This window comes from Rhinolophus ferrumequinum, chromosome 5, assembly GCF_004115265.2.
Source record: "Rhinolophus ferrumequinum isolate MPI-CBG mRhiFer1 chromosome 5, mRhiFer1_v1.p, whole genome shotgun sequence".
NCBI lineage: Eukaryota > Metazoa > Chordata > Mammalia > Chiroptera > Rhinolophidae > Rhinolophus > Rhinolophus ferrumequinum.
The window spans coordinates 536,565-563,428 of NC_046288.1; the positions used below are offsets into that span (position 1 = coordinate 536,565).

Sequence of the window (26,864 nt, forward strand, 5' to 3'; positions counted from 1 at the left end):
GCAAGGTACTTAAGCCCCACCCCTCAGTTTTCTCAACTGTAAAATATTAAGACACTATCTTCCATATAAGGTAGTTGTGAGGATTAAATGAGATAATGTATGAAAATCATACAGATGTGAGATGATTACATAATAAATACAATTTGATCAGGCACTGATTAGGCCTGTGTAAGTGCATAGGTGTTATAAAAGGAATATATTTCCTGCCCTGCAGATTAAATGTAACTGAGCAAGCATTCGAAAAGGAAGGGCGAAGAAGAAAGGGCATTAATATAATTAAGAGACATTCCTTTCACATGGATATCTACTATACTGCATACTGCTGACCAAAAACAAATACTGGCTCACTTTCTAATTGAGGATTACCTATTTATTTCCAATGTATCACTTAGAAGTAATGGAATTTTTTAAAACAATAAAGCTCATCATAGAAACTATGTGTTAGGAAGCTTCCAGTGAATTCACTAACAGGGGAACTGTTTATGTAGGGTAATCAGAATATTTATATAGCTATTTTTAAATTGTGTGATGTGAGAGAATGATCGTTATAAAACAGCTCACAGCTACTGAATACTTCTATCCCAGGTTTTGTTCCAGTACTTCACATGGATCCGTTCTTTTATTTCATGCCCACAATAATCCAAAGAAGTAAGTACTATTATTGCCTCCATTTTCCTGAGAAAATGAGGACCACAGAGGTTAAATGACTCTCCGAAGGTCGCAAAACTGGTAATAAGCAAAAACTCAATTCCATGTTTAACTGCTACAGTGTATAAGCTTTCTGTGGAAGCAGAGCTGGGGCTAACTGGCACAACTACTGAAGCGAGGCCAGTACTAATTAGCTGGTCTGTATAAGCAGGTGGCAGTTTGTCCTCATACGCACAGCGGAAAAAGTTTAGCTTTGCCTGTGGGAAGGAGTTGCGGGGGAGGGAACAGCGTTCCCATCATGGATGGGCTGGGATGTGCATCCCACTGTATTTCTCCACATCTTTAAATGGCTGCACTGTATGGGTAAGAGCAAGACCAGTGAATTTCATCTCCCAACAACCTCAATGGAACCAGCAAATGTTCAAAAAAAGTATGAAATTTAATTTTAGACAGGCAAATTCAAATCAATCCCTTGGTATCAGTGGAAAACAACTGGTTCTACCGTGGGAAACACCATAATAGATCTGCAAGTGCAAAAACAATTTTCAAGACAGTACACATGCAATTTGAAGATACTTTATTAAGATCATAGGTTTTCCATTACATTTATTTATAAATCCTTACTAGTCAAAAAGAAAATAAATAATAAAAATCTATATCTTCAGGAAGCTTTTAACAACATAGTTTTGTAAATCAGAGACGTTTCCATGTCTGTCAATTTTCAATTATTACAATTTAGATACATTCAACCATTACACAATACCAGGAATGTCAGCCTTCAAAAATCAAGAACATCTATATTGGTAGGTAAAATAACGGTAAAAAATTATATTTCAACTTCACCTTCATAATTTTAACCGACTTTAATTTGTTAATCATGGGGATATAGAATTTTTTTTTCTGATCTTGTGTTTTATATATATGGACTTAAAAAAGTAAACATTCCTCTTCTCTCAAATAGTGGCTGATACTGTCTTGGGAGCAGGCTATTCAAAGAATGAGTACAGTGGGGCACACAGTGCTAGTTTCCTTGCAGGAGAAGAAGGTTAGGGGTGCAGAACGTACAGAATCAAGGGCCTTTTGCTACAGTTATCAACCAGTCCTTGGAGCTGGTTCTGCTTTATTAAACTGTAACCAGATCTCTTAGAAAGCATCAAGGTGGCCATGCAAAGCTCACTTGCAAGACCAAGTATACAACCTAATAAAAGATTTCTCAAAGTGCCCCCTTTCCTTTTCATTATTTTCAAAATATTGTTCAGCTCTAGTCTAAAAAGGGAGAAAGGTCTGGACAGTTATATTTTTGTAACACCTCCATCACCAAGAAATAGGACTCAGTCTCTACCACCTTATACTATCTCTACCCCAACATTAATGAGGCAGTTATCTGCAAATGAAAAAAAAATCCATATAGATATTTCAGAACCAAGAATTTGGACTGCCTAAATTATTCGTATGATTACCTAAATTATTATATATTTCTTATTACTCTTTGTATAGGAAATGTTGATTTGTAGGAAATTGTAGTCAATATTCAGAGGAGAGCATTCTACCCAAACCATCTACATAAGACTTGTATTTTCTTAGACCAGCCACACAACTTTAAATTATGGCTTTAGTATTAGATTTGGCAACCCTCCCCTACCTTTTCAAAAAACTATACTGCTTGCTATTTAGTTCATAAACTTAGAGCTTATTGCTCTAAGTTGGATTGGATTATGTTATTAAAATTTAGTCTGATTATGTAAATATTTTGGTGTGAGTGTGTATCAAGGCCATTGCGTAGTTTTTGTCTCTGTTTCTAATATGCAATTTGACATGTCTGAAGAAAATCCAGTGAATAATGCTATCAAATGTACAGTGCACATGTAACACACTAGTGGTTCTATCTGTGTACAAATAAAGGTCAAATATTTACATGGAATGTTGACCCTGACTTATAAAATTACTATTTTAAGTTATGCCATCTATACATACAATTGATTTTATGAATAGCCCCATTTGATAATTAAAAAAATATGCCTTTCAAATAGTTCATAAATATATAAAATTTCACTACATTCTATTTTTTCTTTAAACATGACATCTAAACTCTCTTTACAAACCAACAAAAATATTTTTTTGTTGTTTGAAAGTCACAGATGCTACAATTTTTGATTGGCAGGGTCTTACCGCATGCAGGAATGGCAGGACGTGTTCTCTGATGTAACTCATGGACATTCATAGTGCTTTAAACTATGTAATTTATTTGCTGACGATCAGTAGTATCAAAGGAAAATGACAGATCCCATCTAAATATTTACATTAGAAGACTCTTTCTTAAATTTCTTTAAAAATAGCAAGATTTTTAAAGTATCTGGCCAGTGTTAAGAATTATTTTGATGATGAAGAAATAAGTTAACATTACATGAAAAGTTTTCTAAAATACATTTTAGTGCAATTTAAGTATATGGTGATCAAGTGTGCATATTTGAACATTTTTCTTTAACTGTATCAGTAACATGTAAAACCTCCTCTTTTAGAATAGGTATCACATTCTTATAATTTGTTGGGAAAATCCAAAGCCAGCTTAAAACAAAAAACAAAAAACACCTTTTTGGTGACTCCAGAAATGTTGTCTGAGGATATATAAATAAAAATGTCCTTTGTAATCATTTCTTACTCCAAGATATGACCATTCTAAGATTAATGCAGTAAGGAAAAGTTTTTAGTTACATATATAATTTTAAGTCTATCTTCCCTTATTAAATATCTGTTGAGTCACTCATATGTACTCATAAGGTCTTCTTAAGCTATAATACGAAGGCCACTCAATAAGGCAAGTTTTCAGTAATTCCTTTAAGAATGATTTTTAAATGCACATGCTGTGCATTTCTTGCATAATGTCGTTTCGTTCAACGTAAGTTTTGTTATAATGCTGATGAGATGCTATAGGAAATTAACTCTTGTTTATATCAATTAGTCTTCGGTAATATTGGTTTCATTATACACCATTAAATATCCACTTTTCAATGATGTTAAGTGAGGAATTACTATATTATGTATACATCATTTAGAATGGAAAGAAGACTCCTCCTTACTGGCAGTGGACGTGAATCTATGATGATCCACCCAAAAAACAGCAAAGCTGTCCTATGTGTCAGCAGCTGCTCAAGGCTGTTAAGTTAATATTTTCAATTGCTAACATTCAGACTTGATGGCAGTGACCATGTCTGCCGAGACCAGCTGAAGCACTGAACTCTAATACACATTCTCTAAGTATGTGTCTCTAAAAAGTTCAATCTCATCTTGGAGATAGAATTAGATATTAAAGACATCCGGAAAGTTCAAAGCTTTGCTCAGAATACACTACTGTGCAAGTTTCGATTCTGGATCTTAAACTTAAACATTGTGTTTGAAATAAGGCTGTAAAAAGATGCAAACAAAACCAATACTCAATTGTAACCAAGATTGCACATCTACGACGGTGATATAGATTTTACAAAACCCTACCACCAAAATGGTAACTGATTTAATCATACACTCTACCAAAAAAAGATGATTATGGAAATTTCCCTTAGTTATGAATGTAACCAGCTCACTGGGACCCAGTGAGTCTCTGTCTCTAATTTGTCAAAAGTTGCTTTTAGCTCTTTGAATGCCACGGTGAGATCATCATTTACTATAATTTTGTCAAAGAGATGACCATACTGACTTTCCATTACCTGTGCTGATTTAATCATTTCTTGAAAGTCTTCTTCCTACAAAAGGAAGTTTGTTTGTTTTTTTTAAAGTGGTTAACCAGGCAATTACATCACTTCACATCAATGCAAACATTCCACAACTGGTTTATCTAATGAGGTTCTGTGTCAATTCTTTCACCTCAGCTTGATAGGAAAATTACCCTCTTTAATTATAAGTTCTTCAGAAGTCATCATTTCTATTACCACATTTGGGATTTTCTTGTAACCAAACTGCTCAGATAAGAGTCAAAACTCCTGTCTTACCTGAAGTTCAGGAGAATCAGTCACTAACTTATCATTATAGGGACATTTCAGTATTAAAATAGCTATGGGGGAGGGGTGGGAAGTCTTTCACTCTGATGCTGCATTATTTATGCCTATTCATAGCAATGAATTTATAACGTAAATTACGTTTTCAGAGTTGGATACATTTATAAAAGGGCAGTTATCATTTCCTTTTCATGTCGCATTAGAAGTGGGTCAGGGGCCCTTCATACTCATATTTTTGAAACCAAAAAGTATTTTAGTTGATTATATAACTCAAAACTATGTTAACTATATTATATTATGTTAACTATATTATATTATATTATGTGTATATATATGTGTGTATATATATATATATATATATAAATGTAAGTGAGCTAAATCCTAAGACTGTTATCATTTATTATTTCCATTGAGTACCTTTAAATGTATAAATAATACAATAACTTTACACTGCAACATATTGAAGTAATTTCAGAGTCCACATTTCAGTGTCACAGAACACTTCACAACAGAAAATTTAACTTTAGTGTTAATCAAGAGCCCTGAGTAACTAGTATCATATATCGGTACCTACTCAGCATGGATATGTATAGTCAGTATTTTAGGGAAAAAAAATACTTATCAAATATTAAGACTCAAAAACATAATCTGTATTTCGTAACTACAATAGTGTACAAATTAATATAGACTAAGGTTAAAGATGATTTAAGAAAAGAAGGGGAAGGAAGAATAGCTCTTGACATCTAATTTCTTTGTTTTTAAATTTTGATGCTAGAGTAGAATATATTATCTTAAGGTTAAAAACAGAAAACAATAAAAGGCTTGTCAGAAATCATTATAGTCATTAACATACCACAGTTGCCATTTTGTAATAACACTCATAGGAAATACAAATACAGTGTACTATTGAATAATAATACAAGTCTACTTGTCTTATACAAAAAATGATGCTTTTTCTTTTACTATGCTAAATAAGACTGTTGATGCAAAGAAATAAAAAAGGCAAATTATTTAATTTTTCATCTAGACTATTAATAAGTAACAGTAACTGACTTTGGTAGTTTTTCCCTTTAAAAGTAAGGCTAGTCTGAAAACTAAGTGGTCTAACTTTTATATAACTGGCCAACAAAAATGTTATTAGCATGCAAAATAGTTATGAGTCAACGTAGTATGACCAGCCATCCATGGAAGCACAAAAAGCAATTACAGTACAATCACTCAAAATGTATGTACCTAAACACAATTCTGTATTATAGATTTTTGGGGTCACAATTTTATCTATTATAGTCTTCCTATGGCAGTTGCTACTGCATATTTGATTTTAAGCGTTGTTTGTGTGTTTTCACTGAAGCATCACCATACTTACTGTAAAGGGCTTTGCAGCTCCTTGGTCATCTCTGCTTGAAATAATCTTTGCATTTTTTCTTGTTTCCCTCAAACGCTCTATTGAAGGAGGCTTTATAAATATCACATAGGGCTTAAATTCTAGCGTCCTTAAATGCTTCACTGTCTGCAAGGAAGAAAATAAGGTTTCTTATAATATCATAAGTGACTTTTACAATCAAACTGAATTTTATTTCTAAGGAGAAAATTCTTTAAAATTACTTTCTAATTAGGGTCAGTAGGTCTTTCAGGATATTATTATTTAATCAGGTGTTGACAATTAAGTGTCATAAACACCCTGAAAAAATAATGGAGAATGTAACTTGCTTTTAAAATTGTTTTGAAATATGCCATAATTAATATTGAACAGAAGTGGCTAAAAATACCATGAAATTGGTTTTGAAATCACATACCTATAACTTGTAAAACCTTCTGTACGTGCAAGTCTTCCAACCATCTCATTTAAGGCTCTTCCTGATCTCACCCTTCACAGTGCCCTAAAAGGGCAAGCAGCCCGCTTTCCAGGAAGCTTGTCAACACTCCCCTAGCAAATATTTCACATTGTATACACTACTCTTCTGGGGACTCATCTGTAATCAAGGGTGGCTGATAAAAGGGGGAAAACTGAGACCTCTCCAGAATACGAATATAAATCACAAACTCCCCTGAAAGGTTAGACAGACAGGTTATGTGTGTGTTCATGTGTATGGTGGTGGTGGCGGGGAGGGGCGTGGGGTACAAAGGATGGAGGAGCTGGTGAGGCCCTGTGAATGTAGAGTTTAAACCACACCAGGGGAGTTGGGAACAACTAGACCCAGGACCTGGGAGAGAGGTTCTGCACAAGCAGGAGTGTCCATTCACCACTGGTGACTAAGTTAGGAGTCAGCCTTCCTACTGAATCTTGGTTAAGAGGTACAAAGGGCTTCTCCAGATCATTCTGGCTCTTGGAGATTTGCACCCTAGTGTGCAACCACCTGTGGAGGGAGAATCTGTGGCCTCTGGGTAACGAAGAAAATGCTGTGGGCTGCGTTCCTGCTGGAGGCTATACAGCGTGACAAGGAATTAAATGGCTTCATCCACTGGCACTCTCAGTCCACTGTGTTCATAAGATGCCCCAGGGTGCCAGGGAGAGATCTGTGTGACAGCTGCAATAAGGATCTCGGGCATACCATTTGTGTGAAATGCCTCGTTATGTCTACAGAACCCCAATCTACGATATATATGGAACCAAAATCAAAGGAGGACTGAGGAAAAAAATGTCCATTGTTAACAATGATAAATACTTATAATAATACGTATGAATTCATTACAAATACTATAATGTGTTTTTTTTAATACAAACTACACAGAAGAAATATGTAAGAGTCATTAAACCTAGCAAAAACTGAATATAAACAAGAGTTACAGAGAACTCGAGGTTTCCCCTACTCTTCTTTTCTAATAGTAAAATGGGCTTTTTGTTCACCAAAGGCTTCTCAAATTACATTGAAATCTTTCGGTCATCTTAGGAAAGCCACATATATGCCTACGGTGAGTGGACTTCAGATTCACCCCATGCTGAAATGCTCAAAGTGCAAGAGATTACATGGGCCTGAGGGTGCTGAATAGTTCATTGTTTACTTACATGAGGCTGAACATCCAACAAACAAACTTTGTTTTTAGCTAGGACAGACCGAACTGAGTCTATACTTGTGCCATAGTAGTTGTTTTTGTATTCACCATATTCAATAAACCTGTGGAAAATTAGACATGCATCAGAATCATTTATGAATTAAATATATATATATATGTGGCAAGACATAATTCATATATATAAAATGCTTTTGCTGAACATGAAATTTTTTTACTGTGTTTAATAAAATAAATAGGGCCAAGTGCTCCAGAATGTCAATTTTTTAAAAAATCTTTTATTTTACATTTTCAAATCAGTAACACTTGCTTGTATTACACTTAAGCAGAAAAAAGTACTTGAGTCCAGCAGTACTCTAATGTTTTCCATCACCTCTTTTTCAGAACTAATGTAATGCAATAAAACAGTGAATAAGCCAAACAATAGAAACTACTGAAATTTCACTGCACACGACAGAATATCCAAGCTCAGCTTTAGAACTAGAAGAGGAACTAGTTGGTGGCTAATGGAACCAGGGCAGCTGATTATGTGCTATAAAAACATAATTGCTGTGCCAAACACAAAAAAAGCATTTTGATGTTTCAATAAAATCCCACAATCCTGCATTAAAACACACATTGCTCCCTAACACCCTAAAATATTCACGCTTAAGCAAATGGCAGATCAGGGGAAAGGGGACTTAGGGCTAGCTAAAGGATATGATTCAAGCAGGTGATTAGCATTATTTCAATTTTTTGAAAAGCTAATGAGAAAGAGAGGTGTGTATGGAGGAAACTATGGAACCAGAGATCTATTACATAGTTGTTAGGTTTTAAAATAAAATCCTATCCAAATTCCATGTTAAGATTCAATTAGTGGAGTGGAAAGAAGTCACAATAAGACACTAGCAACCTTCCCCCATGCTTCAAAATAATTCCTACATGTTTAACTTCTAAGAAACACAGCAGCCCTAGGTTATTAAAAGTTATAGGTAAAAATTGATAATAACTACTAACTGAATTATCACCTTTTTATTGGTTTCAAATATAAAAATTAAAATACATTTCAAATGGAAGGGAATCCTCAGTTGTGTAAAACTGGATATATAGGCACATACTTAAAAACAAAAGTCTTAAAAACTTACACTTACTTGTTATTTTGTACATCTGTCTCAAACAAATGTTTGGAAATGAAAATATATTCAACACCATCACTCTCCTGGCTTCTTCTTGCTCTGGTAGTATCTGTGATTTAATAAAAAGAGTTTAGAAAAGTACATTGGCCACCCTAAATAAAATACTAAAAAAGAAATCCTGTATTTAGTTAAATTACTTTTCTTAAATAAAATTTAAAAACTCATAAAAAAGCAAACATTTAGGGCTGGCCCGGTGGCTCAGGTGGTTAGAGCTCCATGCTCCTAACTCCGAAGGCTGCCGGTTTGATTCCCACATGGGCCAGTGGGCTCTCAACCACAAGGTTGCCAGTTCAATTCCTCAAGTCCCACAAGGCATGGTGGGCTCTGCCCCCTGCAACTAAGATTGAACACGGCACCTTGAGCTGAGCTGCCTCCCGAATGGCTCAGTTGGTTGGAGCACATCCTCTCAACCACAAGTTTGCCAGTTTGACTCCGGCAAGGGATGGTGGGCTGTGCCCCCTGCAACTAGCAATGGCAACTGGACCTGGAGCTGAGCTGCGCCCTCCACAACTAAGATTGAAAAGACAACAACTTGACTTGGAAAAAAGTCCTGGAAGTACACACTGTTCCCAATAAAGTCCTGTTCCCCTTCCCCAATAAAATCTTTAAAAAAAAAAAAAAAGCAAATATTTAATAAACTATAGTAAAATATCATTAATTTGGATGTTAAAATCATATTGATTTGAAGGTGGAGTCAAAATTCAATTGCACTGTGTCTGTGCTATTGTTCAGTATTTTGAAGGTAGTCTTATATGTTAATTAAATAACAATGGTATTTCAACCCTTGAGAAATAATGCCTTTCTTTTGCAAATAATATGCATGTCATCATTATTTATTGATCTCTATTCATTGAAGTAAGTATAATGCCCACTAGGTTGTAAGGTAAACTCTGAAATTATTTTACAATTGCACACATGTCACCTGGTAGTTATACTATCAATGTTTTGTTTTACTAACTGAATGAAGTCACAGACCTCTATGTGCAGTCATTCCTTCTTCACAAAATTATAAATATCTCCTTGGAATACTATTGAACTTCCAAACTTTCAGTAATTTTGTCTAATTATTTTCTACTAAATTATAATGGAGCAGAAAAATACAGGATTAACTTCAAAATCAAAAAACCTAAGGAGTTGCAATGACAATATGGCAAGTGAAAACCTGACTACAGTTCATCCTTCCTGCTGATTACAACTGGATCCAAAACAACTTTCTGAGTACTTTGAAAATAAATAAAGCAGGTAGATTGTGAAGGGTAGTCAACCTGTATGTCAAAGAGTTTAACTTTATTTCTTCTTTAGCTTTGCCCTCAGGGTGGGATCATTCACAGAGCAGCATGGTGGAATGTGTTACTAAGTTCTAATAGAAACCTTAATGTTTTGGTTAAAAGCAGGTGGGGGGGACCCGCTGTGTGTTGAAGTGTAAGGAGGGAATCCAGGAAAGATCTCTCCTTTCTAGATCTTCTCTTTTCTAGAGAAGAACCCACACTAGTCTAAGAATAACCAGTGAGTATGCATACACACATGCAGTTCAGATACACACCAGCACAGCAAAGTATTAAGAAGTAAATTGAGATTAGAACATACAAGTCTCAGTCTCAACCATGAATAACGTAAGTACAGAACACACAAACTAATCTAGAAAAGGCTTGGAGAACTGAGCTTACAGTTGAACTATGCACAAAAGTTTCAGACCAACCCCGAAATATCCCTGACAAGGCAGGCCCAAACCAAAAAAGACAAAGTTTAGAAAATTGAAGTGACATTTAAACCACAACTCAAAGAAAATGAGACAGAACTTATGGTCTAAATATAAACTGGTTGATTACTCGCTAAAATAAAACATCAATATTCTCCTGAATATTATAACAGGATCTAAAATTGTTGATACAACACTGCATTCGTAATATCCAAAATGCAATTTAAAATTATTCAACCTAAAATAACTAAGAAAATATGATCAATTCTCAAGAGGAAAGATAATAGATGGCAACCATTAAAGACCCAGAAGTTAGAACTACACACAAAGATTTTAAAGCAACTATTATAACTATGCTTCATATGGGAAAGGAAAATACACCTGAAATGAACCAAAATATGAATTCTTAGCAGACAAATAGTAACTATAAAAAATAACAAAATGAAAATTTTAGAACTGAAATATACAATATCTAACAGAAACAAATTATGAGATGGGCTCAGTCGCAGAATGGAAATGACAGAAAAGAGCCAATGAACTTAAAAATAGATCAATAGAAATTATAAAATCTGAGCAACAAAGAGAAAAAAGATTGAAAGAATATAAATGGAGCCCCAGGAACCTGTGTGAAAATACTGATATGTCTAACGTGTGTAATTGGAATGCCAGAAAAAGAGGAAAAAGAGATTGAGGCGAAAAAAAAAAAAGTATTTGAAGAAATAATGGGTAAAAGCTGCAAAAATTTGCTTAAAGACATAAATTTTATAAATTTCAGAAGCTCAACAAATCCCAAACAGGATAAATTCAAAGAAAACAGTGCCTAGAAACATCATAATCAAACTCCTAAAAGACAAAGATAAAGGGGAAAAAATATTGAAAACATCTAGGAAAAAAAACCAATACAGCACATACAAAGGAATAAAGATTTCAATGACTACAGATTTCTTATAAATCATAAAAACAAGAAGTCACTGAAATGATATATTTAAAGTACTGAAAGAAAAGACCTATCAACCAAAATATCCTTCAGGAATAACGGCAAAATAAAGGCCTTTTCAGATGAAGAGAAACATAGAATTCATCAGCAGATCTGTCCTAAAAGAAATATTCAGATTTATTTTTTAGGTTGAAAGGAAATGTTAAGGAAACTTAGATCTTCAGGAATGAAGAAAGAACAATAAAATGAATAAAAAGTTGAGTAAATATAGAAGTCTACTTTTTTCCTCTTAAGTTCCTTAAAATATATATGAAGTTATAATATTATCTGATGGAATTTTCAATGTATGTAAATACAATATATTTGACAACTGCAAAAGGGTAGGAGTGGGGGGGTAAAGGGCTTATATGATTTCAAGGTTTCTAAATTTTATGAGATGGCACTAAGTTAACTCTATGTGGATTGTAAATGATTAGATATATGCATATGTAATCCCTAGATCAACTAGTAAAAAGGTAATGCAAAGAGATATAAGCATTGAGCCAATAGGTAAATTAAAATGGAATACTGAAAACATTCAAATAATCAAAAAAATGGTAGAAAAGGGGAAGAAAATGAAACAAAAGAGAAGATTAATGAAAAACAAATAAAACAGTAGCTTAAATTAAGTCATTTCCATAACTCAGTAAATTTTAATGGTCTATATATACTCCAGTTAAAAGGCAGAGATTCATAGAAAGGGTAAAACAGCAAGACCCTAGTAATGCTGTCTACATGTGTACAAGACAGACACATAAAATATAAACACACAGATAAATTGAAAGTAAACAGGTGGAAGACAATATACAGTAAGTCCAGACTTAATATTGTTGATAGGTTCCGTGACTTTAAGCAAAATGACACATAGCAAAACCAGTAAACGAGAGTTAAATTTCCAAAGCATCTCATCAATGTTATCACTAAATGATATTGAACAAAACAATGTTATTCAAGGACCTGCTGTACAATGTAAACAGTTATTGAAGGACCTGTTGTACAATGTAAATAGAAAGCGTAAGAAAACTGAAGAGGCTACTTTAATATCAGATAAAAGAGACTTCAAGACAAAGAGTATTACCAAAGATAAAGAAGAACATTTCATAATGATAAAAGGGAAATTGATAACAATTATAAATTTGTGTGCACATAACAAAGCTTCAAGAACATGAAGCAAAATTTGGCTGAGTTATATGGAGAAACAGACATTTTCAAAATCAGGATAGGAGATTTTACTGCTTCTCTCTCAACAACTGATAGAATTATACAAAATGTCAGTAAGATACAGGTGATCTGAACACCACCATCAACCTCCTGGGGCTAATTAATATCTGTATAACATCATATTCAATAACTTCAGAACACTGTTTTCAGAACATTGTTTTCAAGTATGCATGGTGCATTTATAAACAGTAAGATAGATCATATGCTGGACCATAAAAAGACTCAATAAATTTAAAAGAATCCACATCACAAAGAGAATATTCTATAACCACAAAATCATTAAAAACCAATAACAGAAAGATATCTAGGAAAACCTCAAATATTTGAAAATTAAATAATTTACTTCTAAGTAATTGATGCTTCAAAGATAAAATAAAAAAGGAAGTGAGACATGGAATATTACTTCGCCTTAAGAAAAGATGATATACTGCCATTTGCGACATGGATAGATGTTGAGATTACCAAGCTAAGCGAAATAAGTCAGACGGAAAAAGTCATGAACCATACGACTTCACTCATTGTGGGATATAAAACTGAAAGCAACAAAGGAACAAGACAAACAAACAAAGAAACAAAAACTCATAGACACAGACAACAGTTTAGTGGTTACTGCGGGTAAGAGGGGCGGGGGTTGGTAAAAGAGGGGAAAAGGGGTCAAATATATGATGATGGAAGGAAAACTGACTCTGGGTAACGAGCACATAATGTGATATATAGATGATGTATTATAGAAATGTACACTTGAAACCTATATAACTTTACTAACCAGTGTTACCCCCAATACATTTAATAAATAAATAAAATTTTTTTAGAAAAGGAAGTGAGAAAATATTGTGAAGTAAATGACAAGGAAAATACAACCTATCAAAATTATGGGATAACGTAGTGCTTAGCTGGAAAATTAGAGCTGTAAATATTTATATTAATATTAGAAAAGAAGATCTAAAATCATTGATTGAAAGTTCATCTTAAAAATCACTAGAAAGAGAAGACCAAAGTAAACCCAAAGCAAGTATGAGAAAATAATAAATGGAAATTAACAAAATAGAAGGGAAAAAAAGAAATACAAAAACATACAAACAACAAAATTTAAAAATCTAGTTAAACTGGTCAAGAAAAAGAGAACAAAAATCACCAATACAAAGAATGAAAAAGTAGTTATTACCACAGATCCTATGGATATTAAAAGTGATAAGAGAGTATTATGGACCACCTTTGCCAACATAGATAACAATTTAGATGAAATGGACAAATTTCTTGAGAGACACAATGAACCAAAATCGAAACAAGAAACGAAAAATCTGAATAGCCCTGTATCAAATAAATCAAATTTATTTTTTAAAACCTTTCCCCACAAAATAAATTCCAGGCCTAGATGATTGATGAGGTCTATCAACCACTCAAGGATGAAATAACACTAATCTTACATAAACATTACAATTTAATTCATTTTATGATATTAGTACAACTCTAACAAAGACATTAGCAAAATCTAACACACATTAGAAAAGAAGATTACAGACCAATATCCGTCATAAATTTAGATGTGAAAATCTTCAACAAAAATATTATAAGTCAAATTCAATAATATATATATTTTCAAAAACAGTAGACCATGACCAAGTAGAGGTTACCTCAAGAATGAAAGGTTGGCTTAACATTTGAAAATCAGTGAAATTCACCATATTAACAAAATGGAGAATTGCACCTGATCATTTCAATGTACACAGAAAAAATATTTTTTCAAAAATTCAACACCCATTCATGATTAAAAAAAAAATCTCACCAAACTAGGAATAATAGGGAATTCCCTCAAACAAATCAAGGGCATCAATGAACCAACATCATACTTAATGCTAAAAGGCTGAATTGTTTTCCCCTGAGATCAGGAATAAGGCAAGTCTGCTAAAGAACACAAACAAGAACTTGATATAGATCAAATGTAAAACTTAAAACTATAAAACTTCTAGAAAAAAACAGGACAATGTCTTTGTGATCTGGAGATAGGAAAGGATTTTTAGATTAAAAACAAAAAGCACAAAACATAGAAAACAAATTGGTAAGTGGGACTTTGTCAAAATTAAAACCTTTTCCTTTTTGAAAGACACTATTAAGAAAATGAAAAGGCAGGCCACAGACTGCAAGAAAATATTTGTAAAATATTTATCAGAAAAAGGACACCAAAGTGTTGACACTGATGTGTAGAACTGTGTCTTACATACACTGCTAGTCGGTTGTCAAATGGTGTAACCATGTTGGAAAACAGTTTGGTAGTTTCTTTAAAAATTAAACATATATGTACCATATGACCCAGCCATTCTACGTCCATGTTACCCTAGAGAAACAAAAACGTACGTCCATCAAAAGACTTGAATACAAACCTCATAGTAGGTTTATTTGTAATAGCCAAAATGGGAGAAAATCTCCAAGTATCCAACAACAGGTGAACGGATGAATAAACAAATTGTGGTTATTTCCATGCAATGGAATACTACTCAGCAATGAAAAGGGATGAATTATTGATCTATGAAACAACATGGGTGAATCCCAAACTCGTTATGCTGAGTGAAATAAGCCAGGCCCAAAAAAAGGCGGGGGAGGGGAGGAACATACTGCATAATTCTATTTATATAAAATGCTAGATGATTCAAAATAACCTGTGACAAACTAATAGTGACAGAATGCAGATCTATGGTTGCCTGGGGACGTGGGCGGAAGGATGGGTTACAAAGGGCACAGGGAAATTTTTTGAGGAGATGGAAATGTTCCTTATGTTGATTGGGCTGGTGATTTCACATGTGTGTATATGTTAAAACTGATATACTTTTACATTTTAAAATGTGCAGTTTATTTCTTAATTATATCTCAATTATGTATAAAAGGAAAAATGTTGGAAGTGGGGGAAAAAAAGTAACCTAATAAAAAAAGCAATGGATTTGTAAAACCCAATTCTATCCAAAATTTTCATTGCCCTCTATTTAGTTAGCTAGCATATTTTAATACAACACTCAGATCTCCTGAAACAGTTTTTCATCTTTCTGCTAGTGGAGCATCAAAGTCATGCTATTCTTTATTGACTGTCACACCCTTTTCAGGAACAGCATGAAGTACTGATAAACTTAATTCTATCATAAAAGCTATGAATGACTTTCACAGCAGAAAAATAGGCTCCATTAAGTGTACATAACACAATATTTATCCAAAAAATAAGAAATATATTAAAATTAATATGATGCCCTCATTTAAAATTTAGGCTGAATATTATTTACTACTTAATCAATTTTGTTGTTGTTTGCTGGTGTTCCTTTAGCAAACAGTGGGCTTAAGAAAAATGTACTGTTAAAAATTAACACTGAGAATGTTATGTGCATTTATTTGTTTCTCATGAACTGAGAAAAGGTTGCCTCTACTCAATTTTAATGGGTGAACACTTTGAAAATCTAGAACACACCGTTTTATGATCACTGCCCTGACACATGGAGTCCACTGGGAAGGTTAAAAATATTCTGAACCACATCAAGTGACCGAGACATTTATGGCACTGCCTAACACATGTAAAAGGTGACATACCTATAACCAAATAGTTTGCTTATCATGATCAACCGGAGGTATCCTGGTCTGATGTAATTTTGCTGATGAAGAATTTTAGTCTCTAATTGCAATGAGGTATCCTAGGAATCTCACCAACACATTAACAGTGAGGAGTCCTGAATAAGGATCTGAAAGTCCTTGGGAGATGGGAATTTGAAGGGAAACACGGGCACAGTAACCACCGTGCAGTCCCCTGCTTCACCATAGTTCACTGGTCACGCACTGTGTTATAGCTTAATATGAACACCAAACAAATAAGAGTCAAACTCCACACTCTTCCCCTGCTTCCAAGACAATCCCAGAATAACTCCCACCAAGAGCAAAGAAAACAATTTTTTTTTAACTGGTACCCTAGTTTACAATATATATGTTTTAGAAATCTCAACTAAGGTATCCTATGGACAAAGAAGTGTTCTAGAACATGAGTACTCTGAAACCTATGAAAACACTTAACTGTGATACATGCCACAGAAAATGATAAACCACAGAAAGTGATAAACAGGTGTGGTTGACTCAGAGTGCAAATCCAGACTATCAAGACCTTGGAATCCATCAAGTATTTAGTATCTACTGCAATACTTGTTGTTAACTACTTTATTTTAATTCACTGAGAGGCCCTTTTGAAAGACTGGTTATATTAATGGTCTTAGATTTGGGGATGATAACCTCTAGCCTTAAAACTATATTGATGCAACTTATCAAGGATGAAATTTCCCACAGAGAAGCAAACAAGCTTCGGCCACCACTTTCTTAAAAAGCAGCTTTGAATGTTTATTATGGCTTTATGGATAATTTTAGTAGATCAGATAATTTCTTCAGCCAGTTAGCAGAAGAGCAACAGCATTTACCTGATTTAAGCATCCCTTTAAATAGTTTTTTGTAATAATCAATAACAACTATAGATTTACAAGAAATTGCAAAAATAGTAGAGATGTCCCATGTAACCATCACTCAGCTTCCTCCAGGGGAGGAAGATGTTAATCTCCCATAACTTTAGTGCATGTCAAGAGCAGAAAATCAACGTCAGCAAACTACAATTAACGAAACTACCAAGTATTTCTATTTAACATTTAAAAACCTGCAGTATGATACAGACACAGAAGTCGTGTAAGCTTGATGAATTTTTCGACTGATCGACTACTCTCATGTAACCAGAGCTCTAACAAGCAGAAAATTGCCAGCATCCCATCATCACTCTTCCCATCCACCCCTTGAAGATTTCTCACCGCATATAGTAGCACTGCTTTTATTGTATTTGTAAAAATGGAGTCATACTGCGTATTCTCTTCTGTGCCTGCCTCCTGTCATTCCACATGATGTTGGTGACAGTCATACATATACCATGTGTAGGAGCAGATTGTTCATTCTAAATGATGGTCTGAACATACCATCATTTAGCTAGGCAATCTACTACTGATGGGCATTTGGGGAGTTTCCAGTTTTGAGCTCTTATGAATAATGAATGTTTCTAAGAGTAACCAAGTACATGTCGTATGCATTTCTGTTGGGTATGTGCTAGGATGGAACTGCTGAGTCCTAACGTATGTGTTTGCTCAGCTTTAGTGGATAATGCCATTTAGGTTTCCAAAAGGGTTGAAATAATTTACACTTCCACCAGCAATGTGTGTGAGTTCCATCGATCCACATCTTTTTCAATTTACCCATTCTGGTGGATATTCGGTACATGTTTTGGAAAGGAAAATTACAGAGTTAAACATCAAACAGAATACTGGTGGTATAATCAAAGCAATACTTTTTCTCCAAATAATCAAGACTCTACCTAAGGTATTTTACAAAGCAAAACAATCTAAAATTCCAAAATTGCTCTTAAAATATATTCTTCTTTAATTAATTAAATCATCCTGAGTTGGTACTGTAGCTGTATTTTCCAAATATGTGTGATATTATGATATTCCAAATATGTGATATTCCAAATATGTGTGAATCACCTGAGATGCTTGCTGTAAATACAGATTTTCAGACATTCTATCAGATTTCCTGAAGGAGAATCTCTCTGAGAGGGCTTGGAATCTTTTCACAAGAACCCCCAAGAAATTCTTATTATCAGGCAAGTCTGGAAAACACTGCTACAAGGGGATCTTTTGACATTAACTGTTTAAAAGTGAATCAGAGTTGAAAATTACTACTTCGGGGATTTGTTTAGAGAGTCTTAGCCCCAGAACCTTTCTGGATGTTGTCAATTTTTATAACAACTTTAGAAGCAAATATGACTTTAATAGTTGGATAAACTGAGGCAAAAGTGCTTTGCCTGAGGTCCAAAACTATCAGAGGGAGTTATGTTGGACAGACAGCCTTACCGATATTTCTCATCTTCAAAAGACATCAGTGTTTCCTACTAACTGGGCTACAATAAAGAGGAATCCACAGTTTGAAAGGACTGCATAGTATCATAGGAAGCAGAACATGAAAAGTGGTATCATAAAACCTGGCTTCAAATTGTGCTATCTACCCACAATGGAATACTATTCTGCCATAAGAAAAGATGAAATACTGCCATTTGCGACAACATGGATGGATCTTGAGATTATTATGTTAAGCGAAGTAAATCAGACAGGAAAAGCCAAGAACCATATGACTTCACTTATATGTGGGACATAAAACTGAAAGCAACAACTGAACAAGACAAACAAAGAAACAAAAACTCACAGAGACAGACAACAGTTTAGTGGTTACCAGAGGATAAGGGGGGAAGAGGGATACTAGAAGAGGGTAAAGGGAGTCAAAAAAAAAAAAAAAAATTCAAGTGAAATTACTGCGTACGGTACTCTGGGTAAGTCAAAGTATCCTTCCTACCCCATTTTCTTCTCTGTGAAATGGAGATATCACCCATGTTTACTGTTTTGGGGAGCATGAAATAAATTAAGACAAATAGAAGAGATGAATACACAGTAGGAAATTAATAAAGTCATTATTTTCCTTTGTAATCTGTTTTTCCATCCTCTTTTGTAATTGCTCACCTGTAAGCTGAACTAAGGGTATGTTTTGTAAAATTTTCTAATTACCTGTATATTGCAACTCAGCTTTTGTAAGAGAAGTGAATAATTAAAGTAAAAAAAAAAAAAAAAGAAAGAAACTGTATAATTCCAAATTTCCACATTTTCCTTTACTTTCATCTCTGTTGGTGGAAACTGTCAGTCCTATAACTTATAGCTGAAAATGATTACAAACAATAATTTGGAAAAATGTAGTAACAAGGAGTAACTTGAGGTAATAGAAAACTATAATTTTAAAATAAAGTTGAATTCTTCCAAAACTAGAGAACATTGCTAAAGGCAATATACAAACTGCTTTTTAAAAATAATAATAATAATAATAAAAAAACAGTACTAAAACCACTTGAAAAAGCCAACATTGCAATTTAGTCTTTTAAACGACTTTCTAACATCAACATATTAAGTAGTCAAATGGCATTTATTCTGGAGATCAAAATGCTTCCAGAATCACATTTTATTTGTAAGAATGCCTGTGAAAAGCACTTTTATAAAAATAGATCTAATTCTGTGTACTGAAAAGAAGCCCACCAAATTTGGATTACATGGTCATGAAAGGCCCATTTAACACTATCTGCCAATTACTACATATAAAAAGTAATTAAGAAGGTTTATATTATAAAAGCCTCCTTCAGCTCTCTGTGGTTTGGTCCTTCTAATCTTAAAGCTGGGAAAAAGCTCTGGAAAACATTAGCACTTATTTTAGGAAATAGAATAGTTAGACTTCTATTTAGAAGAAAATTTATAAATAATAATTTGATGTCATATGTGTATTAAAGTTCACCATAAAAATTGAAAGTAGGAAAGCTGTGATTAACAAATATCCGGCCAATGATCTGCATAATCTGGGGCAAATCCCTTAACTTTTGTGCCTCAGTTCCCTCCTGTGTCAAATATGGATAATGCCACTACATACTTCCTAGAGCTGTTGAGGTCTAGATGGTGAATGCTTAGAACAATGGCTGGCACCATACGTGCTGTGTAAGGGTCGAGCAGTCATTATTAGTGTAGTTGTAGCAGCATCGAACTTACGGGGCACAGTCACACCATAGTGTTGTGTGTCACTGATCAGCAGCTTTCGTTTCAGTTCATTCAAACCTACTCCTACAGGACCTAAAAAACAGGATAACATAAATCCATTACTAAACAAGACATATAAACATTTCTATAATCGACATGAATCCATAGGACAGAATGAGAACATGCATCAAAACTTACATGCGTCCCAAGTAAAGAAATTACCTCTAATTGAGTTGTACATAAGAAGAAGCTAATTCTTCTGTTGTTTATTCACTTTTCAAATTTTAATCCCCACCTTTCCAGTAAAAAGATTATAATATTCAGAAGAGCCTAAAAAATATGTGCGCCTAAAAAAATGGAATTGCATGGTCTGGATAGTGATAATTTGAATTTTAAATGTTATTAGATCTTAATACAAGAAAATCTTTGAACCTTAATTTTATTTTAGATGCAAATCTAATGATGATGCATTTTAAATTTACAAAACCATCAGCGGCATTTACATGTGTCAAGATCCTCTCCTGCACTGTGTATTTTCAGTTGGTCCCTAAACATTTGAAAATTTGCATAGACCTTACATATTTAAATCAATTAACACATATATACTAAACATCTATAATGAACAAGGCATATACTAAACTCTGTGGAGGATCAAAGATGATACATGAACTCTGTTTTCAAAGAAAGTGACCAGGTTGAGAAATGATTAAGAGACTGGGGCCAAAAACAAAGAGCAGCTTCAAACATGAGTCCAATCAAAAGTTAGAAAGGCACAAGCCCCAAGAGGCCATGAGGGTCCATTTAATGATGGTGTCGTGCAACGTACAGTGAAACCCCACTGTATGTAGAGTCATCAGTTCAGCCCCTGAATGTCTAGCACAACATTTGAAAGTCGTGCGGGATGTAGGTCAAAGTTTTGTTCTGTAGAAATGTCATACATACATCCCTTTTTGACATTAAAAAAAAAAAAACAAGAAACAAAAAGCACTACCCTCACAAAAGTCCATAATGCTCCTCGGTGGGCAGTACTGCCCCTGTCAAGAACCACTGCACTAAGACTACAGCACTTGGCTCTTGTCATTCGTTGTACCTCAATCCCACCATCATCTTGGGTAACCTCAACACCCATGTGAACACCCCTCAAAATGCTAGCCTCTTTCTTCTCTGATCCCTGAGCCCTACTGACCTTTCTCTACTTCACGTCGACCACTTAATAAGCAAACCTGGACTCTGCCATCAGTAGGAGCTATTTCACTACAAAAATATTAAATTCAACTTTCCCAAAATGACTTCAATCTCTGATCCTTTGAGATCGTCCAGTTATTCTTCCCACATCTATTATCACAAGGACCTCTGTGCTTTCATTGCTTTCCTTTTATCTAGCAGGCTGTCATGTCTTTACTTCCATGGGCCATCATGTTTTCTATTTTCTACTCTTTTGCGAATATCCTCAAATTTCTTAGGCATTGTCCTTTCATTACACTTGCCAAGGAAACCTTCAGTCTAAGCTCAAAGCAATGGCCTCTCTCCACATCCACACCTGGGCTACTGAGTGCAGAAAACCCATTCAACCATGGTGTTGTAAGGCCGTGCCTTCATGCTCTCCAGCAACTATTCTATGTTTTCCTTATCAATTATATCTCTTAGAACCCCATATTGGTAATTTCAATCTTCCATTCTCTTCTCTAGTCACACCCGGGAGCCTCCTTGTTACTTCTCTCTTTCATACCCCTATAATCAAACAATTGCCAAAGGCTGTTAATTTTACCCCCAAATGTCCTTCAGATCGATGATCCTCCATTGCCACTGCTGCCACACTAGTCCAAGATACCACTGTTCTGGCCTCTCTTGGAACAGCCTCCTCCTGACGGCTGCCCCACATCTGCTCATCAGCCACTTTAATCCATCGTCACCCAGCAGCCAGACAGGTCTTTTTAAGAAGCTCTTCTGCCTAATAAGACAAGTGTCTATCGGATACCCTACAGAATCTTTACATTATTGATTATATTCCCCAAACTGTCTTTTGTATCCCTGTGGCAATCTTGTGGTTACCAATTTATGCTTTCTTTTGCCCTCACTTTCTCCCTTATCCCCACTCCTCTCCCGTCTAGCAACCCTCAGTTTTTCCTCTATATCTCTGAGACTGTTTCTGATTAGTTTGCTCATTTATTCTATGCTTTAGATTCCACACAGAAGTGTGGTCATATGGTATTTGTCTTTCTCAGTCTGATACTTGTCTTATTAGGGAGACCAATTCCTGGACGGTGTAGATGGCTGACCACTGTGCTGTACACTTGAAGCTGAATAATAATGAATGTCAACTAGAATTTGATGTGTGTGTGTGTGTGTGTGTGTGTATATATATATATATATAGTCACAGGATGTGGAGTACAGCATAGGGAATAGAGTCAATGGAATTGTAACAGCTATATACGACGTCAGAGGGGTAGTAGATTGGGGGAGGGGGTTATCACTTTGTGAGGGGTGTAAATGTCTAACTATTGCATTGTTTTGTACACCTGAAACTAATAAAAAAAAAGAAAAAAGAAAAAAAGGAAGTTCTTCTGATCCTGTCACTCTCTTGCTTAACATTCTTGGTAATGTAGTTTCCAGTGGCTCTTCTGAAAGAGATGAAAATCTTCACAAGCTCTGCGTGATCTGATCCTTGCCCTGTCCTCCTGCCTCGAAGCATATGCTCCAGCTGCTGTCGCTTTCACCTGAAGCCCCAGGTAATTCCAATGCGCCCTTCAGAGCTCAGCTCAAACAGAAACAGCTCTTCCTCAAGAAAGTCTCTCCTGACGCTGTCACCCATGTTTCTCATTTTTATGTTGTCAGAGCATCTTTTACATTTCCCTCATAATACTTAAAAATCCCAACTCAACAATTGGATAACACACTGCTTAGTGGTCTGTCTTCTCCCACCAGACAGAGGTGCTGTGAGGGCAGCAATCATTATGTCATTTACCGTCTCCAGCAAGTAAGTAAGCCCTCAAAAATCTGCTGAATGAATGAAATTTCTAGTATTACCATCACCACCTCAAGTTCAGTAGAAGACCTCCACTACTTCAGAGGACACAGAAGCCAACGAGTGCAATGTCTTCAAGGTCCTTTCTATAATTTATGCATCTAGACCCATCTAGGCCATTCTCTATCCTTCTCTCCAGTCATACACAATTAACGCCTTCTCTCAGAGATCTCTCTTCCTGAATCTTTACCTCTCCGGCTTCCAGCTCCTTCCCCTCAGCTCTGAAAATCAATAAATTCTTTCCTACCATAAAACAACAAGAACAATAACAACAACAACAACAACAAACTCCTCCCGAAGTCCCCTAACCCTACACTGTCTGACAGGTACTGCTCATGCCTGCCTCCACCATCCTGGCTTAAGCTTCCGTCATTGCTCACCAGCATCTCTCATTCTTCCTCCACTGCACACAAAATCAAACAGAAATTCTTTCGGTGACAGGTTTATATAGATTGCATATTATGAGCTACATTTATCTCTCTAATCCCCACTCTTGCCACTCCTTCCTTTGCACTGCAGCTACATGAGATTTCTGCGGCTTCCTGAAATGTGCAGCAGGTTCTCTTTTGTGCTGGGGCCTCATCACATGCTGTTTGTTTTTATAAGAACACACCTGTCCTTTCTTCACGCACTAATTCTTGCTTGTTGTTTAGGATTCAGCTTGGATACCCCTTAGGGAATCTTCCCTGATACTTTAAATTTCGGTACTAAATTTAGATACTAAGTTCACGTGTTCTCTGGACTTCCATGTCAAAGGACTAATCACACTGTATTGTAATGGTTTACTTGGCTGTTCTCTCACAGACAGTGAGCTCTGTGAAGACAGGTGTCACCTACTTGTTCACCAACTGTTTCCCTAGTTGGCGAATTGTAGGCACTCATCATTTTGTTTAATTGATTTAAATTATACTCAGTAATTATGCTTTATGGAGTTAAACTATTGGTTAAATGAACCAAAGGGGTGGGAGTTAAAGGTAAAAAGCATTTGCACCTAGAATGCCTGGATACAATGGCTCCTTAGCTGCTCAAGGTCACTAAGAGAAGTGGGCGGAGCTCACATTTGAACCGGCTCTTTCCTCCCTCGCCACCCCATATTTTATCATCTTTTTCTTCTTTTTAAATTTTATGTATTAAGTTTGCTGGGGTGACAGTGGTTAATAACATATAAGTCTCAAGTGTACAATTCTATCATACATCATCTTGAGAGTATTATGCTAAGTGAAATAAGTCAGACGGAAAAGGACAAGAACCATATGATTTCACTCATGTGGGATATAAAACAGAAAGAAAGAAATGAACAAACAAACTCATGAACGTAGCTCTCTTGATCTTAAGATACAGAGACGCAGAGGGGAGGGTGATGAAGCCAGCTCTGGAAGAGTGAGTTTCAGGGAAGGAAATCGATCTCCCTAAACTCAGACAAGCATTGCAGTGTAGTAGAGAGGCCAGGGCTAGGGGGCCCTAATAAATGTAGTCACATCGAGGTACAGCTTGAGACTGCAAGAGGAGATAAGATCTCCAAGGGAGAGGAGGAAAGTGGGAAGTGTTTAGTGACTGTCTACAAAATGCCAGGCACCACTTGAGGCTTATATATTTTATCTACTCTGAAGGTATGAAAAATATTTAGACTAAGTGCTAACCTTACTCTTTAAAATAAATAGAAAACAGACAAGAAAAACGAGGGGTATTACAATGGAGCTGCATTCTCTGTACAGATGACGCAAATCCAATTATACCTGGGTGCCAAAAAGATGTATACACATGACTTGTATTCATCTGTTGTTACCGGTATATAGCGAGTATTAGAATTTTAATACAGTTTTTTCCTTTCCTAAAATGTGTATACATTTTTTTGGAACCCTCTGTATATGCTCAAAGAAATAGAAGCAAACAAAACACTAAAACTTAAATAGTAGGTCCTGGCCTGCCATGCCCCATCCCACTCCACACATACAGACACACACATAAACACACACACACACATACACACACACACACACACACACACACACACACGACACCTAGGACTAAACGGGGCAATGTGAATTGACTGTTTATTCAGTAGGTCTCAGCTCTAGAGTGCTTCCAGGAACATGAGATACTTTTCTGAGTGAGAGTTTAGCATTTTCCTTTTCTTTATTTCTTCTACTACCCACACCAAAAAAACACTGATTTACTTCAACTCTGGAAGAACAACTAGGTGTGTTTGAATTAGTGGGGAAAAGCATGCATCTCTGATGTGATGTCCTCAAAATTCTGACCACATTCAATTTTAGCCCTTGTATAATAATCTAACTCTTTGTAGCGAGCTCACTTCACTGCACACCTATGGAGTATGACAAGAATGTTCAGTAGCAAATGTTTTACTTGAAAATTTTTCCCCAGGTTAGACTTAAGGTCATCGTCTTCAAAGGTAGCAGTATCATCACAAAAAGGTTAAAATAAGGATACAATTTCAATCATTCCTACGTCAAAATTGCCCAGTGGGCCTACAAATAGCATTTTCCCTTACAGGCCATTGGTTTGCTTCTGCCATCTGCACTGGAGAATTTCTCGAGTTTCTTCTCGTTAGATCATGATCTTAAAACCACAACTTAGATCCACATTCCTGTTCTGTCTCCTTCTATGGTTAGGCCTATGTTGACAACGTTTTTAGCTGGCTGCTTTGTATTTAGAATACAAAATCTGTTCACACTGCAGACAATTTAGGATGCAAGCTGAGTTAGGTTCATTTGTATGTTTCTGCAATGGGACAGATTCATTTCCCCTTCAATATGTAAAATTTACCACAATAAGTATATAAATAAGTTATTCTATAGTTTGTTTTCAATTGTGCTTGTTAATATTAAAGAGAAGCAAAGAAGATCATCTAAATAGCAGATTTAAATCACAGACAACAGACTTTGGAATAATAATGATGATGATGATGACACAATGAGACCATGTGTGTCACATGGTTACATGGCAGTCATGTGTCACATGGTTACACACACCATTACTAATCCTCAAAACATCCCTGCCAAAAAGGTATTATTATCCTCATTTTACAGATGAGAAAACTGAGTCCATCAAAGGTTAAGTCATTTCTCTAAGGTCGCACATCTGGAGTGCTGCTTAACTGGTATTCAAAGCCTGTCCGTCTGACTCAAAAGTCTACATTCTTTGCAGTCTACCTATTATCAAAAGAATGCCAACAAAACACGAACTCAGGTAGCCAGTTGCTCTGCTGTTAATGGCTGTGATCCGTAAGGTCACGGAGTCTCTCGGCCGGTTCCAAGCTGTCCTACACTTTAGACAGTGATGGCTACCTGTGCTTGTGGAAGAGGAAGACATTTTGGCTACAAAAAGTGGCAGAAGTCTAATCTGGTAATCTCAAAACTCATTCTGTGCAGAACCTCTGAGCAGTATAAACTAAGCTTCATGAAGACGGTGTGCATACGAGGCCTGGGCAACACAAACTGGGCCTGCCTATTAGGATTCTTGATTCAGGACTAAG

The 26,864-nt window shown here is 35.4% G+C and overlaps 1 protein-coding gene across 1 annotated transcript in view; it reads right to left on the bottom strand.

Annotated features, from left to right (window-relative positions):
• Window positions 1–259: 259 nt before the first annotated feature.
• Window positions 260–26,864, bottom strand: part of MPP7 (MAGUK p55 scaffold protein 7) — a 242,799-nt gene continuing 216,194 nt past the window's right edge. Inside the window, exons 13-17 of the mRNA XM_033106666.1 lie at window positions 20,355–20,435; window positions 8,780–8,873; window positions 7,645–7,753; window positions 6,004–6,147; window positions 260–4,385 (exon numbers count right to left, since the gene is read on the bottom strand). Of these exons, the coding sequence (XP_032962557.1) occupies window positions 4,206–4,385; window positions 6,004–6,147; window positions 7,645–7,753; window positions 8,780–8,873; window positions 20,355–20,435 (608 nt within the window). The 3' untranslated portion in view covers window positions 260–4,205. The remainder of the gene's footprint in view (window positions 4,386–6,003; window positions 6,148–7,644; window positions 7,754–8,779; window positions 8,874–20,354; window positions 20,436–26,864) is intronic.